Genomic DNA, 19,397 nt, shown 5'->3' on the forward strand with positions numbered 1-19,397 from the left:
GCAAGGCAGGAGATTAGCACGCATTGGGTTGAACCCATGCGGGTGAGGTGTAAATCCAGCTGTTCCCACTCTTCCTTGAGCAGCTGGTGGTAACTGGAAAGTCAGCGTCCCCAAGTCCTCCTTGCTACCTAAGAGCACTTCACTACTGCCTGTATTTCAGGGTATTAGCTGCAGACTGTTACCTGTCACCTAACAGGTAAACTTATATCCCCTGTGGAAGAGCTGGTACTGATCACTGAAGGGAGAGAGACCGGGTTCCATGAAGCATTCCAGTTCTTGTGGTGGGTTCAGCATTCGTTTTCCACTGCTGCTTCCTAATACATGGCTGCAAATTGCCTTTCCCACTTCCAGTCCTGGTTGTGCTCTTGCTCTTGCTGCAAACACTGACGTGAGTGCCGGTGAGCAAAATCCATCCCACGCACCCAGCAGATGCCTGAGGCTGGTTTGTTTAGGTGTGCACCCAGCTCCACAGAGGGTGCCCACAGGCAGGCAGCCAGCACACTGCTCCCAGACCTCCGGCAGAGCTGGGAACCAAGCCACAGTGCCAGAGTTCTTTGCTTCCCCCACCCACCCCGTGATTTTACAGCTTCACTGAGCAGTTTGAGAGAGAATTACAACATCTAGTGGGAAATTTGACCACTAAAGCCCTCCAAGGAAAAAGTGCTTCGAAGCAAGCAAGATTTGGAGCCTTAAACCTTGACAGAATGTCTGTATTAAGCCCTTCCCAGCTGCCTCGCTTGAGATGAAATTTCTAGCACAGTCATTTAACTTCTTCATATCATGTCTGGTGGTAGGAACAGGGGATGGGTGTCAATGCCCTGGGGTTTTAACTCCTTCTCTTGTGTCACTGACAGCCTGGGAGGTTGGCGAAGTCATTCACCATATCTGTGCTCCCTCCCTCTGTAACTGATTTACAAGGAATGATTAAAAAGCTAAGTCTGGGTATTGTGGCAAAGCTATGGCCAAGCTGGGGACATGAGAATAGCCCATGGATATGTGAAAGAGAGGAAATTACGTAGGATGAGTGTTAGCTGGCTGTGCTTCCTGCAGTTTGGGGTGATGAATACCAGAGTCACTCCAAAACCACATATCTGCCAGGTTTTATTCCATGAAACAAATTACCCTGTGACCAAACAAAGCCCCTCACTCCCCTTAGGCCAAACAGCTGTACCCTCCCTTTAGACCAGGGGAAACCACTGCATTTGGCAGAAGGAGCAGAGAAGGCCAGACCTGGGCCAGACCTCTTTCCCCCTCCATCTCCAGAGTGCTGATGGGCAATTTTTCTGGAAAGGGCCCCTTTTCTCTCCATGTAGCTGCTGTCTCTTCCAAGAGGGCACAGAGCTCTGTTACAATCCCAGGTGCCACTGTAACATGCACAGAAATTAATTAGTAACTCACATTTCTGTAAGCTTATTCTGCTTGTGAACCACTGAAATTTTACAGTTAAGGCCAGAAGCTGCTGATACCATTATTTCTATTTGCCATTCACACCCTTCTCGCATTTAAGCCTTTCATCCCCAGCTCCATCCCACCTTTATCTCTGCCAGCTAAAAGCCACTAGATAATTTTACCGCTAACTTTTCCTGGGAGCAAATGTGGACCCTCCAAAAGCTTCTAGGAAACTCAGCTCTAATAGTAGCATCTTTGTGTTGGGGATTCTCCAGCAATAACATAAAAAACTGCTAGCAGAGTTAAGGGGGAAAATCACAGCAAGCCCTGGTATCACTTATTGCTTTCGGGTTACAGTTCCCAAGTGATAACAGCTATTAGCAACACTTTGACGTCTTCCCTACCGTGGAGGGAAGGGCAGGAGACAGAAAACCTGTCAAGCCATCACCTCCATGTTAAGTGATAAGTACCTATTTAGACAGCAGAGTTAAGGCTGAATGCATCAAGCAGAGAACACTTTGTGCCAAAAAAAAACCCAAAAACAACAAAAAAACTCCCAAAAAACGCCATATAGATACATAAAAAGCAGGGTTAGGGTATTTGTTCTGCTGACAGCAGCTGTGATGGATTGTTTAAGAAAAATAGACTCCTTATGTTTTTCCAGGGCTCTCAGAAAGCAGGAGTCCAGCACTTTAATACTCTCAAATGACTGGCCTTGAGAGGCAGTAGAATGTCAGAGCCACCGCTGAGCTGTCCCCACGCTGACACCTGCCCTGGCTGCTGGCAAGAGGCCGTGCTTCGGGCTGGGGGCGGCGTGTGCCAGCAATTTCCATCCATTTCCTTGGGCTGGCGGCTGCACCCTGACACCCATCCCCTCCCCTAGTGCTGCCCAGGGCCCACGCCTGGAGAGCCTGGGGGTCAGGAGCCAGTGGCATGTTGGCACGTGTGTCCTTTGTGACATTGCCCCAGCACTGCCCACGGCTCCTCCATCGGAGAAGGGAGGAACAGGTCTGGGATTGATGGCCTGGAATCACATCAGTTGGCATACAGGCTGCACATTTGATTCATACCAAACCTGCCCCTGTATTTATATAGATAAACTAGGTGTAGCTCCTAGTTCTGGTAAGCTGCTGAAACATTCCCAGCTGATCTCTGCACGGTCCGTGGAGTGTGTTGGGAACAACAAAGGTGAGTCTTGCAGCATGAGCAAGGCTGATGTGCCCTCAGGATCTGTGCACACAAGTGGGTAAAGCCATACACCCAGACACATCCCTTCTCCTTGGCACGGCACAGCTGGGTTCCAAGGGACAGGAAGGAGTCACTGAGCGGGGCCATGGCTGCCCAGCATGGCAGGAGGGGCAGGAGGAAGGAGGGAGTACAGGGCTTGGACAAGATTGATGGCCTCGTTGCCATTAAGAAAAAAATTAGCCGGTGGCGGCTATCATATTAAAGGGTGAAGAAGCCGTGAATTATTTTCTTAAAGATCTTATCACTTACAATGATAATTTTACCTTCCAAAAGGCCACTTTTAATGAGGCAAGGCAGGCAAAAAGTCATGATTTAATGCCAGATTTTTTTTTTCAAACACATTTTACTGCTTTTTTGTCCATGTTTAAAAAGCGCCGGTGACCTTTTTTTATTTAGCTTGCCCCAGGTGTAATGCTCAGTCTGAACCTCTCAGGGTTTATAACCTCCACAGAGAGTGCCTCTACCCAATGGAGAGATGATTTAAAGGGGAGGGAGAAATATGAAGCTGCACCACCACTCCCATACAGTCCTTGCTCCATCTTTGGTGGTGGGAGTTGTGGAGGGGAGACCAGAGAGGGATGAGAGTCTTCTCCCCCCAATATCCTCACTCAGACACACTCTGAAGAACAGCTGGGATGTACTGGCAGCCAGGCATGGATGGTGGCCTTTCCCCAAGGGAAAAGGGACATCTCAACATTGAGGCTTTCTCCTGCCATGCTGAAGAACCTGGTCCCACAATAGAGAGCATCTCCACATCAGGCTTGTCTGCACACAGAGTATCCAGCACCATGTTTTTGGGCTGGGATGCCAGAATTTGGGTCTGCCATGCAGCGTGAGCATGCATGAGGGCTGGGAGAGCACCTTTTCCCTCCGCAGACATCTTCCCAGAACGCAGATGAGAGAGGAATGGAAATTGTATCCCTACCCTTTCTCTGCTTGCCAGGACCAGTGTGGGAATCAGCAGAGTGGTGTAGGGAGCAGCAAATCCTGACTTGGTATGATGTTGTCAGGCATCCTCACTGCTTAGCCTTTGGAAAACAGCCTCATCATGATAATCTGGGGTAAAAGAGGCCAAAATTGGGACAAGAGAAGCTGGCCTAATGCAGGATTGAAAGTCACCCTGATGGTGAGTGCCTTTTCTAATCCCTTAGCCTCTGAGACTGCATCCCTGCCTGCCCCCATGGCCATTGGAGAGGCAAAGTGTGGCACAGCACAGGGAAATGAGAAAAACAAATGAAGTCAAGTTTCCTAAGAGTGAAGGGGAAGTGTGACTTGGCATCTCTAACACTGTGTTTAACATGCCGGCAAGGTATTTAGAATTGAAGTGCTTGCACACAATTTAAAAATAGACAGTTTATTAATCTAAACTGCAAGTGTATGTAGAAGAGGCCTCAAGATTGACATCTTTGGGATTAGTTTAGCCCTGCGTTTTTCCAGAGGTCATTGCCATGGTGCTCAGGAGGTTTGTGGAATAAATGGGGCCGGCATTCTTCCCGGGACCACATGCTAAAAACTAATACATAACGTTTAATTTACTGTCTCCATAGCTAGCCCAACCATTTTTCACATAATAATATTGGATTAGAGCTACCAGAAGCTGAGGGGGGAGCAGGAGGCGGGCAGGGTTTTTCTGTTGTCGAGGAATGGGGAGATGGGTATTATTTCCCCTTTTTGAGAATACATTGGAAGACAAAACAGATTTAACCCTCCCAGCTCCAGGGTGCTTGGCTTATTAGGGCATTAACACTGCTGCAATCAGGGCTGTTATTCTGAGTCACAACTGAAGGCTTTGAGCCTTATCGCTCTGTATTTTAGAACATGTGCAATCCTGCTTATTCAAAAATGATCCTCACTTTCTATTTAGAAAATAAAGAATCTAAACAACAGCAGGAGCTTGGGGTCTGCACTCTGCAGAAATTCTACAGAGGTCATTTCCAGAAATAAACGAGCTGTTCACCAAAGCCCATTAGTAATTTGGTTTAGCCAACACTTGAAGCCAGAGAGCCTCCCTGCTCTGCCCTGGAAAGTGGAGGCTGGGCTCTTGAGGCAGCCCTTGATGGGTGCCCCCAACCCTGTGGGCTCCCACTGGCCCTCACAGTGCCTGGCATCCCTGTTTGGCTGAGCTGAGGAGCAAGCCAGGCACAGGATGTGGTCAGCACAGCCTTCAGCTGGCAGAAGTAGTTTTTTCCAAGGAAATAACTGAGCACCCCAGCAGGCAGCTCCTCTGTGACCCCTTCCAGGACATCACCTCTCCCTGCAGCCTGTAGAGCCGTGCTTTATGTCAGAGATCTGCACTGCACACTGGCACACGCCTCTTGCCCTCATGGCAGGGCTGGCAACCCATGGGGTTGAACTCAGTATCCCAAACTGCCCTCCTCCATCACCACACCAAGCCTCCCTTCTCTCCATACCCCTGCTGGCTGCACTGCTGTTCTCATGGAGAGCTCTCCAAGCCTGGGGGATTGCTTGCTGCTGACTGAACCGATTTGTATGCTGAGTCATTTTTCCATTTTCTCATATCTTTCCAAAAAAATGCACATTTTTTCATGTTTCATTTCAGCCCAGAGGCAAATATTTCTGGAATACTTGCCTTTCTCCAAGGTATTACGCTTTTTAATAATGTTGTCACCACACTTGACCTGTCCAATTCAGATGATATCTACACTTCCCTTCACAAACACACACATCTCCAAGCAGTCATTTATTGTCAAATCTTGCCAGCTGATTCTCAGAAACAAACATCTGTAGAGCTGCATTTCCAGTGTACCTTTTTTCACAATGTAGCGGGCTACATTTAGCCTAGTGTAGCTAATTAATAATTTAAATTAGAATTTTAAATTGTATTTTTCCTCAAAGTACTCTACTCATAAAGTTCAGCTGCAACTCAGTGTACATTTCTTTAGATGCTGTCAAACTCCCATAGTAATTTTCCTGCTAGAGTTCACTGTGTGTAGAACTTAGACTTGCCTACTATGGACTTGAAGTTTATCAGTGATCTCTTAGGTCTCAAATATCACTGAGCTTTTTAACCTTCTAAAAGGTCCTTTTTTTTTCTGTGCTGCTTATTAAAATAAATAGCATCATTACTGAAGGAAGAGGTAGTTGCACTGCAGAGGTGCTGAGAGCTTTAGTGCAGTTTACAAAGCTATTGAGAGATTTAGTGGTGCTTTAAAAGGGCGGATGAGGACATGCAAGCACTGCTCCACCTCAGCACTCCTGTGCCTTATCATGAGAAATTCTGGTGTGGTCCTCACATATAATTTCCAGCAGGGCCTTATTCTTCCCCAGCCCACCAGACCTGGGGTAAAAATGACTGTCCCATTGTTGCATGACTCATTTGTACTTTGCTAGACCCAGCAGCCTGGTTCTCTCATGGGGCAAAATCCCTTGGAGAGAGCAGAGCCAGTCCCACAGCCCAGTATTTCATCCCAGCACAGTCTCACAGCTCAGCAGACACTCTCCATGGCTTTGAGAACAGCTTAGAGACAGGCAAAGAGCTCAACAACGCTCACAACATGAATTTCTCCTTTCTCTTGCAGTCAATTTTGTTGTCGGCCTCAATCAAGCGGGAAGGAGATTCTCCGACAGCATCACCCCACTCCTCAGATGACATCCATCACTCAGACAGATACCAGGTAAGCAGGTAGATGATGTTGCTGGTCTCAGCCTTAGGCAGGGAGCCAGCACACCCCAGTGCCCACAGCTCTCTGTGTGACAGCCTTGTTCTTGGCTATGCAATCAATACCCCAGTTCTTCTGCTGGCATCATGGGCTCATGAGCACTTGACCCCTCACAGGACTGCAAAGGTGGGCTTTTGTCTGCCAAATCCTCCCAGCTCTGACTAGAACCCCTGTGGTATTTAAAAATGTTTTAAAATCTTTGTAGAGGTTTCTGTTGCATTATATTCACCATTTTGGTCTCATTTCCATGGCTATGTTTGTCATTACCCACCCTGTGCCACTAAGGAACTTTCAAAGAAGTGACATTTTTTCTCATGACTCCCATCCAAGACAGAAATTAGTTTGGACAATCCACAGCCATGCCAGCCTTTTTTATAAAACACTCTTCCCAGAGGAGCAGCAGGTCTTGACTTGGGTGATGCAGTGAGTTGAGGGAGATGGAGCAAGAAATGAAGAAAAGTGCAGCAACACAAGTACATCTTGGCTGGCTGTAAGTCTGTCTGTATTTTTAGGGCAGGCTGGCACACTTGACTCCAACTCAACACACATCCAAACTGTTTGGCTGCAAGCCTGTACTCAGCCACTAGCTTCAAGTAGGCTCTGAAAGGCAGCAGATGAATTAGTGTTGGTCATCAGCACAGACCCAAGCATATGTCCACCTGCTATGTGGACAGCCTGGGTGGGCTGAGGCCATACCAGCAGGGCAAATGCCCATCACCCTCTATTCTATGGCGGTCTGCAGCTATACCCTGTGCCCAGGGTCAGGCAGGCACTCATATCTTCCTCTTATCACCTGCTTTGCACGTGCCAAGTGTGTGTTTGAACCTGCAGAGAGAGGCTGATGACCAGTGCTGAGGCTCTTACTGAGCAGACCCAGTTATAACACATTCTTGAAAATAAGTCCTGTTAGTAGCAGATTCATACATTTGTTGTCCATTATTCCATCCTCCGGCCTCTTTATTGGTTATATTATCAGTTGTGGCTCATATTGCCACGTGGCTTTGAATGACACCACTTGGTGTCATGTCACAGCCACTTTACCCTCCCATGAACAATAAAAGCTGGTACAAAGTAAGAGAAGTAAAACAATGCAGAAGAAATGCCTGTTTCAGGTAATCCTGCTCTCTTTCCTGCCTGTTTATTAAGGCTAATAAATAAATTATGTTAATTTCAAAAGGGCATAGAAGAGATTTTTGCCATGGCTCCCTTTGTTGGAGAACTCCCCCCCTCCACCCTTTCTACTCTGCCAGACATCAGTCTCTGTGAGATTGGTGGCCCCTTGCAGCCCTCTGTTCCTGTACATTTTTATTACGTCATACTCAAAAGACAAATATTCTTAGCAGAAGCCCCTCTATCTGCTGAGTCCAGCTACTCTCTAATGTGCTTTAAGTTTGTGAACATATTTTATGGAGGGTTGCAGCCCTTAATGCAAATGTGTAATGGGAGTTGTAAGTCTGCACGGCAGGGAGAAAACACTTCTGGGGCCTGATTTTCATTTACACTTGTGCTGGCTGCGTTATGCTGCACTGGCAGTGTAAAGGGACCTCAGAGTGGGTGCCAAGAGTGTGTAAAGCCTCAGTGTATTCTTAATAAAGCCACAACATGAACGAGAATTCACTCTGCCTGGCTTACCAAGGGAAAAAGCCCAGGAAGCAGAGCAGAAGACGCTCATGGTGGTGATTTTAAGGGCTGCAAAATTTAGCTTTCCATATGCCGAGGTGTGCTGGAATTATGACTGTCCCTTGTGTTGTGATCTAATCATGATTATACACTGTATTAGTAACATGACAGAATGTGAGTTATTGGCGTTCAGGTTTTCAGAATTTCTGTGGCTCAGTTTTCTTAGTCTTTGTGCTTATATACTATGGGGATACTGAGGGAAGGAGATTTATGAATAGGAGAGCTACGGAAATAGGGGTTTGCACAGCACTTGGGCTGCTTGCATTGCTCCCCATGCTGAGAGGGAGCTGCAGCGAAGGCAGTGGGGTGGCTCCTGGATATGAGGAGGAGGCATCCTCCTGCCTCCCCTGTGCCAAGCCTGGTTGCTGGAGTTTGGTGCAAGGAGACTGGATCAGACTGAGGTAGTGGCAGCCAATGGATTTGGTCAGCAGGGGCTGCTCCTCTTACAGTATGTACTGTCAGATGGAGCTTTAAGTAAAAACAAAACCATTTTAGTTACATTTGGATAAAACCCTGAATACCCAGTGGAGAAATCAACAGCAAATTACAAGTGATATATTGTACTGCAAAGATGACATTTCAGGCTTGGAGGGAGCCCGTAGAATATTTGTGACTGAATAGCAAGTGTAGTGTAACCAAAAGCCTAAAATGCTTGTCCAGGGAAGGCTCACCTCTCTCCCCCCGAATTCAGGAAACGTGCCTCCCAAAAGACAGCTCAATTCACTAAAAGGGTAAAGCCAACAATCAGTGGCTTTGATTTTGTAAGTAAGCGCATGTATGAAAATCCAGCTGCACATTCAGCAGGCAGGCAGAGCTGGGATGTGGGACAGACTGTGCAAAGCTCAACAGCCAGCACCTGAACTGTCCAGCTGCCCATCATCATCTGGGACAGCAAAATGTATGTCAGGGTGCTTTTTGTTTTCCATCTGAAGAAGTGACAGATTGTCAGGTCCCAGAGAGGAGATCCAAAATGCAGGTTTGATTCCAGGAAACAAAATCTGAGGAGTCTGCAGAGAGGGGAACAGATAGGATTTGTGTTTAGGAACCTCTGCTGCCCACTGTATAGACCCCAGCTCTGTCCCAACCTCAGGCCAGTCTGCTGGGACCATCCTCCACCACAGCTGTGCAGCAGATACGGGAGAGAAACCATGAGACAGCTCTGACTGCCCAGGTTTACTGAAACGTGGAAAGGAAAAGAGGGAGGAGAGCTTGGAAAGCACAGGCTCCACTTGTAGCCAAGGTGTCCCCATGGTAGGGGCTATGTCTGGGTAGGGCAAGCAGGTGTTGGAGCCCCGAGGATGAGGTGGATGCTCAGCCTGGCCCGGCAGATGCAGATGGTGGCAGAAGGCAGGAAGGACGGGGCTCCATTTCCCAGGGCTCTGCTTCCCCAGAGCTCAACTCCCCCAGGTGGAGCAGGCCCTGGGGGCTCCATGGCAGGGCAGGGGACACAGAAGGACCCAGGCCACCTCACTTTGGGTGTTACTATGCCGGACCCTGGTTGGCGAAGAGCCCTTGGGCCCGAGTCCTTGATTGGGCAGAGTAACTTGGAGTGTGTTACCCTGGTGCCTGATTGGCCAGTGCCGTTGGGTTATTTTGGGGGATAAGGCTCTAATTGGTCACTGACATTGAGCCTAAAGGGTGCTCAATCCCTATTGGACAAGGAAATCTGCTTCCCAGTTGCTTCCAGGTTCTGATTGGTCAACTGCCCCGGGGCAGCAACCTGCCTTTGGGGTCTGATTGATCATGGGTTCCAGTGGGTCCTGAGTTCTGATCGGCCAGGCATCCCAGGGTCCCCGTAACCCCTGATTTCTGATTGGCCAGATCCCCCGGGTTCCAGCCGTCCCGGGGCTCTGATTGGCTGGGCTCGCCGGGCGCTGCCGCCCCCTGTCGGTTGTCATGGGAGCTGCCTGGTGAACTCTCACCCGCGCGTCGCGGGTCACATGACCGGGGCCAATATGGCGGCGGCCGCCGGGGGCTGATCGGCGGCGCCCGTCGGGCCGCGCCGCATCCACCCGCATCCCGGGCCCGCCGCCCGCTGCCCGCCCGCGGCGCTCGCGGCTATGCAGAGCGGCAAGAGGGGACCCGGCGGCGGGGGCCGGGAAGAGGTGGGTGCTGCGGTGGGGGGGAGGCCCGCGGACGGTGCGTTGTCCCGGGGATGCGCGGGGAGCGGGGGAACCGGGCCGGGCCTTGTGTGTGGGCGGGGGGCGAGTTGTTTAAATCCGCGTCCTGACGCTTCTCCGCTCTTGTCTCCCCTCTGCAGACCTTCCTGCGGGTGCGAGCGAACCGGCAGACCCGGCTGAACGGTGAGTGCGGCCCCCATCGTGGCTGCCCCTCCGGAGAAGTTTCCGGAGTTGGGCCGAGTTGTGTGAGACCCCCACGCCCCCCCCACACAGCAGGCCGGGAGCCGCCCCCAGCCTCGATGTGCATGGGGGGCATACGGGGCATTCGGGTGAAGCCCTCCACGCTCACTCCTGGCTCCCTAGGGAAGCAGCTCCCGCCTCCGGGATCCCCCCAGCCGGTACAAAACAGGCCCCAAAATCCGTGTGTTCTGTGTGGAGCCCCGGCTGCTGAGCTTTCACATCTCACATGGCTGAATCTTGCAGTAAACTTTTTAGGAAGCCTGAGTGTCATCTGACGTCATGGTTTGTTTTGTTTGGGTTGTTTTTTTTTCTCTCAAATCCACAGATGCTGGTGTGGTACTTTTATTCTTGTACCTGTGGGTGCTCCCAACAAGTAAGCAACTATTTCTAGTGGACAGCAGCCTGGTGTTAAAAAAAAAAAACAAAAACAAATCAGACCTCGCTTTGTTTCATAGAAAGGAAACCCATCTCTCTGCTTTGAAATTGGAAAGGAAAGCTGAAAAGAAACTTTTTTTATTAGAGCTGAAGAAGTTGGAACTTTTTGTCAAAGTTCAGAGGTCAGAACTTACCATGTACACAGTAACACTATTTTGCCCTCTGGTTTTCTACTACTTGTAGCTACTTTAGTATGTAACAGTCAGAATTTGGTTATTCAGGCTAATACAAGTCTCATTAATCTCAAGCTTCCTGATGATAGTTCACAATAACACCTCTAATGTTGTGCTTTTGGAGTTTATTTAGAAGATCTACTTGAACAAAATAGCAAAAGGGTTTAGAGTATGCTGATAGCAAAACCAGTTTGCTTGAATTTGAAGCCCTCCATGTTTAGTGTACTCTTAAGCAGATATCAAAGATCTGGATCAGTAGCTTCTAAGTTAGACATAGGTAAATTCAGAGCTAGCCTCAGGATTTTTAAATATCAACCCTGAGGGCCAAAAAACTGCAAACTCGAGAAAGTCTGTTTAGTCACAGAACAAAGAAATTAGTTACCTTGCACCAGTTACAGGTAACTGCTGGCAGGTGCTCACTCTGCACTAGAAGATGAGTGCAGAGAGCTGCCAGTGCTGGCAGGCACAGAGACTTCAGATGGCTCAGATACACCGAGGTGCTGCTCTGTGGTGACTTGTTTTGTATGACCAAGGTCTCTGGAGTCAAGGATGTCAAACTGTTCCTTTATCATAGTTGGATAGCTAGGGCTAAGCTCTCTCCTTCTACATTTTTCAGACCAACTGTGTGCAGTCACCTTATTTTAAATATTTTTTAAAAGTCTGAACTAGACTTGTGGAATTTTTGTTGTTGTGGAGTCCTTCAGTATGAGGCAAGGCTCTTGGTGGGAGCATGCTCTGCTGAGCTGGCTCAGTAGTGCTTTGTGCTTTTGTCCCCATCCTGAAGCAGGGCTGCAACACAACCTGGGTAGGCTGTGATCTGCTTTTGGGAACTCTTCTTGGCCTGTCTTGTTGGATGCTTTTGTGAATCTGTGCTCATCTAAAGGAAGACAAGTGGTTTTGTACAGCATTTGCATTGTTTTTGCTGGATGTTTTACTCTTTTTGTATGTCCCTTTTGTGGTACAGCCATATTCCAAATGAAAGACATTCCAAATGTATATGCTGCCCTAATAAAGCTGGTGTCTCCTGTCCATTCTCTTCTTCACCCTGAGATGAAAAGGGTCTAGATGTCAGGGAGCTGGCCACAGAAATTCAGGTGAAGTGCTTTGGATCCCAAAGGTCAGATTAGATCAGAACTGGTTCCTTCTGACTTTAGCTTTTTGTGACTGATTACTGCTGTTCACAGAACATACCTGTAGTGATGTCTGGTCCAGTCTGCACCCAGCCAAATAGTTGGGGGGTTCTACTGCTCCTTTCTCTGCATGTGTCTTTACAGTTGTACTTATGAACTCTGCCTGCTTTTTAGGGTCTTCCTCCACATTTGTTTGCACTGAAATAATTGCAGTATTCATAAGCTTTGCCACCTTATTGTTGAAGAGTAATTTGAGCAGTAACACTTTAGATGGAGAGCACTGGAGTGCTTTTTTGGAAAAAACCCTCTTATTTCTTATCTGTATCTCATATTTTAATGACCTTCTAATCAATCATGCAGCTTTAATTTCCTAATCCTTATTATTTTACATGAATAAAAGTTGTGTAGGACTTGTCCAAAAACAGGTAGCTCTTTGTTTCATATTCTCATTGACACACTGCAGAAACTTAAGATATAGCAAATGTGGTCTGTCAAAAAATCTGTTAAATTTTGTTTTTATTATGTTTTATGTGTAGTTTTAAATATTCTTGTAACCAGTTTATCTTCATATTTCTGTCAAGCTTTTATGAGCTGAGTTCTAGAAGCACTTCTGGAAACTCCTCCCATAAAATGGGCTCACAGTGTTTGTTCTTCTTCCACATTGTCCTTGACCCTAATCTTGGCTGCCCAGGCTGTTTGTGACTCAGTCTTGTTTGGACCTTGATGTTTTCCATCCTGTTATGTTCATTTGGGAATGTGCAAAAGGAGCTAAGGGAAGGGAAGGTAGAGAGGGAAATGCCTTCTGTAAGCTGCTGTTGGCCTGGCTGCAACATGGAGGTCCTGATAGTAACATGATTCACAGATACCTGGTGACTGGTCACAGTTTTAATTCTGTAAGTCAAATCTGTGACTGCAGTTGAGCTGTAAGTAAGGTAAGTGCATTTTCAAGCTCAGCAGCAAGAGACTAATGTTCTGTCTGTTGGCTCTTGGTTGAGTGTTTGTATCGCAACTTCCCTGTCAGCCTCAGTGAGTCAATCCTGCACCTCTCACCTGTGCTAAACTCACTTTCCAGAGGTTGTGTCCTTGTGAACCCAGAAGTATGAGGTGCTGATTCCTGACGAACCTGTGTGATAAAGGAAGCATTTCTTTCATTTGCCTTATTTCCAGTGTTGCCAAACTGGAAACTTTAAGCCACCCTGTAAATTGATGCTTGTGGAGTTTAGCAGTGCAGAGCAGGTTAGGTAGTCATTCAAAATTAGAGGCACAAAGTTTGGCTTAGTGTATCAGAACATGGGTTCAGTAGGTTAAGTAGGTGCCAACCTCAGAATAGTGTCAGATTGAAGGTTGCTGAAAATCATCTGTGTGGAACTTTGGCCATGCAAATCTGAAAGCTGCGCTGAGACCCTTTTCTGAATCTGGCCATTAATGTTCTTTTTTTGAGCAGATGAGCAGCAAATCTGTTCAAGGTCTGAAACTGATTCCTTCTTGACCATCTGTTTTCTTGCTTTTGCTTATTCTTGAAATGGCTTTTTGTGCTCAGCCACTACTGCCATTGTTCCCTTCCATCAGATGCAATGGATGAGTTGGATCATTCACAAAAACTTTTTGTGACAGAACTAACAAAATTAGGTATAACCACTCCTCAGAACTCCTCTAGTAGGTTGCAGAGAGCAGGTGCTAGCTCTTCTGCTGAAATATCTTTGGCACAAATTTAGGGTTATTTCCAAAGTTTGCATTCTCGGGTAAGTTGTGAAGTAGGTCCTTATAAAGCTCCATTTGTGCTTCCCTGAGAAGGTGAGTGCAGTTTTGGTGATTACCCTAAGCCAGTCTCTCCAAACAGACCATGCAGTTTGTTGAACCACCACGTCCCATGCTTTTGTAACTCGTGGGTGGGGGAGGAATAAAGATGGATGATTTTCACTGGAAAGGAGACAAAAATGTTTCCACTTAATTTGATTGGCCTGCCATTGCAGGAGCTGCTAATGATGTCTGCATAGGACTCAGGGGACCACTCAAACTGGTGGAGGAAACCATAAGAGATATTCCTAGTAACTTAATCATCTCCTTTGATACTGCAGGAAAGGTTGGTGCAATGTCTGCTGCTAGATGCTGTGTAAGAGCACTTCTGAGGTAATTAGTGCCCTGTCCTGAAGGTGAAATTTTGCTTGGGGAGGGGAGTTCCAGTGAAAACTAAAATCCATTAGCTTTTCTCACAGGAAGTTTGGCTGAACTAGAGAGTAACATGATCTTTAGGCATTAATAAGGTTCAGCCTTGATGAGGAGAGCCCATTGCTCGAAAAAATCCTTGGTCTCTTCTGCCAGTAAGGCAGCAGTGGTGGGTTGGTTCGTTGTCTCTGCACCTGTGGGAAGGCAGGGACCAGTGTGCCCTCAGCAGCAGAGGCCTTGTCAAGTGCAGTTTGGCTCCTCTAGTGCAAGCAGGCTTTCACCTTGCATAGCCCCATATTCAAGAACTGCATTTTGGTGAAGGGAAGAGCAATTCTCTTAGCTAGCACAGCTCCTAGGTTAAGTCAGAGACCATAACAGAGACCCCTTGCAGAGGATTGCAGTTCTTGCTCACCTCTGTGTGCTACTTTCTCATTCATGTCCTGTGGTGACTTTAAGCTCCCTGGGTGCCTGATGGTTTCATATAATCTGAAGAACATGCACTTGCAGCAGGAGCCGTGTGTAGGGTAATGTACATCTTTAAAAGTGAGGCCTCAGAGGTGCTGGAAGCCCTCTGATAGCCTAATAGTAATTATTAATGTTAATAAAAATTGGTGAACTCCTCACCTCCTGACAGAAGGTTGGAATAATAACTATTGAGTCTTTGTTCAGTCAGAGGTAAGAATGGGTCAGGCTTATGCAAAAAACTCCTTCCCTGTTCTGTCCTCTTTTTACATCCAGTTCTCAACTGGCTGCATTTTTATCTTCCTGAACTACGGGAGGGAATGACTTTTTTTTTTTTTTTTTTTTTTTTTTTTGGTCTCTTCTCCATGGTCCTTCGACAGGAGTGAGGGGGAGAGGGATTAGTGAGCTAATTAGAAATGATCGCATCTATCAACACTAATTAGCAATCCCGTGGTCTCACTTGCGTGTTCTTTTGAGCTGCTCCCCTTCGGGACAGCGCCACAATCAGCCCCTGCCTTTGGGGCCGCTCTGTCCCTGCCGCACTGATTGGAAGTGATGGCCGGGCTGCGTGGGTCGGGCGGGGCAGCGCCGCTCGGATGTGCTTTCCAGGCTGCTCCCTTTCCATTCCTCCTGTCACCAGGGGCACCCTTGGCCTCCGTGGGCACGACACTGCCGCTGCTAATGACCAGAGAATGAAAACAGCAGGGGGATTTGTTTTCAACACCTCTTTCCTCCAGTGGCTTTTCCACCTGTGGCACTGTGACTCAAAGGGCTGCTTCTCTGCAGAGCTAAATGAGCCAAGATAAGGGGTCTGGTGTAGAGCTGGGGCAGAGTGAGGTTCTCTTCCCAGCTCTGCACTAACATTTCAGCAGCAGATCAGGTTCTTGTGTTGGCAGAATGGTCCCAAGAATTTATCAGTAGAAGACCCAAAGTAAGTTGTCTTCCTTTTGTCACTGCTACAGTGCATGGACTGGAGGATGGCAGTAAAAACAACCCTAAAATACTAATAAATTCACCAGGCAGACTGCTTTAACTGAATTGTCTGGCCATGGGGAGTCCTACCAGAATAATTAAACTGCTCTTTCCCTGCATTTCCCTGTTAAAAACATGATGATGTGAGAGAAATTCGTGTCTGCGATCAGGATAGAGAAGGCTTTGTTTCTGTGCTTCTTTCCAGATGGGTGTTTGCTGAGGAATGCTTAAGTTGTGTCTGATTCTAGCCTCCGTCCATATTTTTTGCTGGCTCTACAGAGCTAGTGAGGCAAGGAAAGAGCATCCTAAACTTACATGAAAGAGCCATGCTGAAGGATATAGGTATGCAGTAAACCAGAACTTCAGAAATCTCTTGGGCACTAAAGTACAAGCCAGAAAGAGCGTGGCTTAACTCTGCCTAAAAGAGAGAGTTGTGGAGCTGTCAGTGTGGTATACCCAGCACAAGAGAGGGTTGTGGAGCTTCAGCAAATAAGATTTAGATAAACTGTGAAAGGTATGTGTGTTGAGAGTCTGTGCTGTTCAAAGTGCCAGATACCAAAAACAGTCTTGTTTTGTTCTCAAGTTGCTGTCTCTTGTTCTAGAAATGTCACGTTTACAGAATCCTTTCCAGGATGTGAGGAGTGGAGATGTATTTTCCAGGGAGTTTTCACACATGTATATTTCAATGAGGAGATACAGTGCCCACTGGATAATTTGAAGCTTTCTCAGTGCTGGAGCATGAGAAAGTATAGGGGATGATGAATACTTCTAATTCCAGATTGTGGGAAAGTATATCCTAACTCAGAGAGTCCTGAATCCAGGGAAGCCAACAAGAAAGGCTTGAAGGAGGCTTTTCTGGTCTGTACTGAAGTCAGCTGAAACTTTATAATTCACTTGATGGTGTGTGCTCTAAACTGATGCACTTGAGAAAACAATTGATAGACACTTTCCTGTACACTGGTCCTTCTCATCCTGGCATTCCAGAAGCTTTCTCTGACTCGTTGGCTGCAGGGAGCTGTTGATCCCACCGTGTTCAGGCATGAAGGCTTTCAGAGCATGCTGCAGTGCTCACAATGTCAGTAACGATTTCTGGCTAACGCAGCTTTTTGGTGGTGTCATCTCTCATTATCACATGGGGTTTCCTTGGGCTTTTTCTTGTCTCTCATTCAGAATTTTGACCTTCCTTATTAATTAAACAGTGACTTTCCTGCAGCCAGTGATTGAGTTATTCAGTAATACCTGCCTAAAGCTATCATAATAAAAGACAGAAGTTCTTTTTAATGCAAATGATTTGGTTCCAGATGTTTTGATCACATTAAACGATGGCTCAAATTAACCAGCTATTGGATTAAGCAACAGGCTACCTTAGCTGCTTTTTCTAATCATCGTGATTCCCAGTGTGTTTGTTTCCCAGAGCATGCTCTCAAGAAGGCAGTGTAGCCCCTAGTTCTCATGAAATAAAAACAATAGAGAGACAGAAGCTATCTAGCTCAGGTCCTTTGTTTTTTCACAGCAAATATCTTTCCTTTCCGTAAATATTACCTGCTACCAAGATGGTGCTCTCACTTTTTTATGGTGGTCTGAGGAGTTTTTCAGGGTGTACAGGTGGCTCTGTGGTCCTGGAAGTGATTGTTAAATACCTTGTCCAAGGCTATCAGGTGCTACATCATCCTTCTACATTTTAAGCAAGTTCTTGTAGGGGGAATAGATGTGTTAATGGAAGGGCCTCAGACTTAGAAGGTAAAATGCAAAACAGGGTTCAGTGGCTTGATCATTCAACTTTGAAAGCAATTTCAGGTTTCCAAGGGAAAGATTTTAACCATTCTAATAACTTACCAGGGGATGTGCAGCAGATATTCCTTCTCCTAGTTGTTAAATTGTGAATATCTGCCTCTGTGGAATCGGAGCGCTCAGCTGCAGGTTATAGATTTCCTCTGAAAAGTGCCAAGTAACAGTCTCTGTACTGTTCATAGAGGTCAGAACAGGGAGTTACAGTGGGATTTTCTGGTGTGAAATCTTACCATTTCTGCCAAGGGTTTATTATTTGGAGCTGAGCAAATAAAGACGGGATCTACAAACTTGACATGTCTTCCTTTTTTGTTTGTTTTCTTTTCCTGGTTTTTCCATGCAGCTCGGATTGGAAAAATGAAACGGAGGAAGCAAGACGAAGGGCAGGTATGTCCCCTCTGCAGCCGACCTCTGTCAGGATCCGAGGAGGAGATGAGTAGGCATGTGGAACAATGCCTTGCAAAGGTAGAGGCGCAGCAGGATCACCAGCTGCCATTCCCTTCTCCCTACTCCCAGCTCTGTCTGCAATTGACCTAATGTGGGGCAAAAACTAACATTGCTGAGCTTGCAGGCAATGCTAATTGTCTCCCTAAGATCTATAGTCACTTCTGTGTCTGAGAAGATGGATTCTTCTGGATTTTTCTGTTATGTTGCATTAGTAACTTTACTTCATGCACCCTTCTGCTGTTACAGAAGATTTGTAGATTTTGAAGGTGGAGCTATTGAAGCTTATGAACCTTTTGTAGGACTTCAGGCTACAGGCTGTGTAGCACAGGAAGAGCAGTTCATTCTGATCTGTGCCTTTGACAACATTAGAATTATTGTTGGGTTCTTTTGTGTCAGACTGGGATTTGTAAAGGCTGCCTGACCATCTTACTCCAGGGAAGTGCATTTAAGCAGAACCATTCTCTTGCTTTTCATCCCAAAGACAGCAAGGAAGAAGAAACAGGCCCTGAGGGAGGGAGAGAGTTTTGTCATAGAGTTTTTTGTTCATGTTTCTCAGCATAAAACTTTCAATAGAGGACTTGTTGCCTCAAAAGGTACATAGTATTAAGAGAGGTGCATTTGGATCGATGTGCCCCAAAACTATACAGGAGAACACTTCTGCTAGGGGTCAAGGAATCTGTGGTATCATGTTCCTCCATGACAGAGGAATTTTGTATGCAAGGCAGGGGTATGCATGTTGAAATGAATACCGGCATTATTGTAGGGACCAGACCTTAAATTTCCTTGCGTAAAAATTATGAAACTAGCAACTTGTTTTTATCTTATATTGTCAACTTCTTCCAGTACCTATGTACTTCTTAGGTTAGTAGGAGCAGGGATAGGAATAAAGGCTGCTGTATGCTCTGTACTTAGCTGTCCTGGGAGCAGTCCAGCTTTTCTGGTTATAAACCCCAAAGAGCCATGTTGTGCATCTCAACACTCTGTCCCTGCTTTACCCCATGCAGAGAGAAGGTTCATGCATGACTGAGGATGACTCTGTGGACATTGAGAACGAGAACGGCAACCGCTTCGAAGAGTACGAGTGGTGCGGACAGAAGAGGATACGGGCTACTACTCTGCTGGAGGGAGGATTTCGAGGTGCGCCAGTGTTTTGGGGGCACTTGTAAATCATTCTGCTGTGGAAGTTGATCATTACCTATCTTTAAAGGGAGGGACAGGGGAATTTTCCTTCCACAAAAGGCAGAATCATCAGCCTTTGCCGGAATGTAAAGCTATTTCAGTTTTTTGTCTCTCTTGAATGGTGAGGGTCAAAATTTGTGCAAATCTTGAACAAAGCATGGGGCTATTTCTTTCTCAAGGAATGTGGCTGAAGAGGGAATGGGTAGATCATATGGGGAAAATAATGTTTTATATCTCACACATAATAAGAAATATATGGAAATATGTGAAGAGAGGGAAATAGAAATT

At 46.7% G+C, this 19,397-nt stretch overlaps 1 protein-coding gene across 4 annotated transcripts in view; it reads left to right on the top strand.

Moving 5' to 3' along the window:
* RNF220 (ring finger protein 220) overlaps positions 1-19,397 on the top strand; it is a 211,820-nt gene that overhangs the window by 147,909 nt on the left and 44,514 nt on the right. For 2 of the 4 annotated variants that reach the window (XM_062497111.1, XM_062497112.1), the window contains 4 exons: positions 6,177-6,272; positions 10,258-10,300; positions 17,827-17,948; positions 18,935-19,067. In XM_062497111.1, the coding sequence (XP_062353095.1) occupies positions 6,177-6,272; positions 10,258-10,300; positions 17,827-17,948; positions 18,935-19,067 (394 nt within the window). Of the gene's footprint in view, positions 1-6,176; positions 6,273-9,964; positions 10,103-10,257; positions 10,301-17,826; positions 17,949-18,934; positions 19,068-19,397 lie in introns of those variants that run through there. The other 2 variants (XM_062497113.1, XM_062497115.1) reach the window with 2 other exon arrangements.

This window comes from Cinclus cinclus, chromosome 8 (genome assembly GCF_963662255.1).
Source record: "Cinclus cinclus chromosome 8, bCinCin1.1, whole genome shotgun sequence".
Classification (NCBI taxonomy): Eukaryota; Metazoa; Chordata; class Aves; order Passeriformes; family Cinclidae; genus Cinclus; species Cinclus cinclus.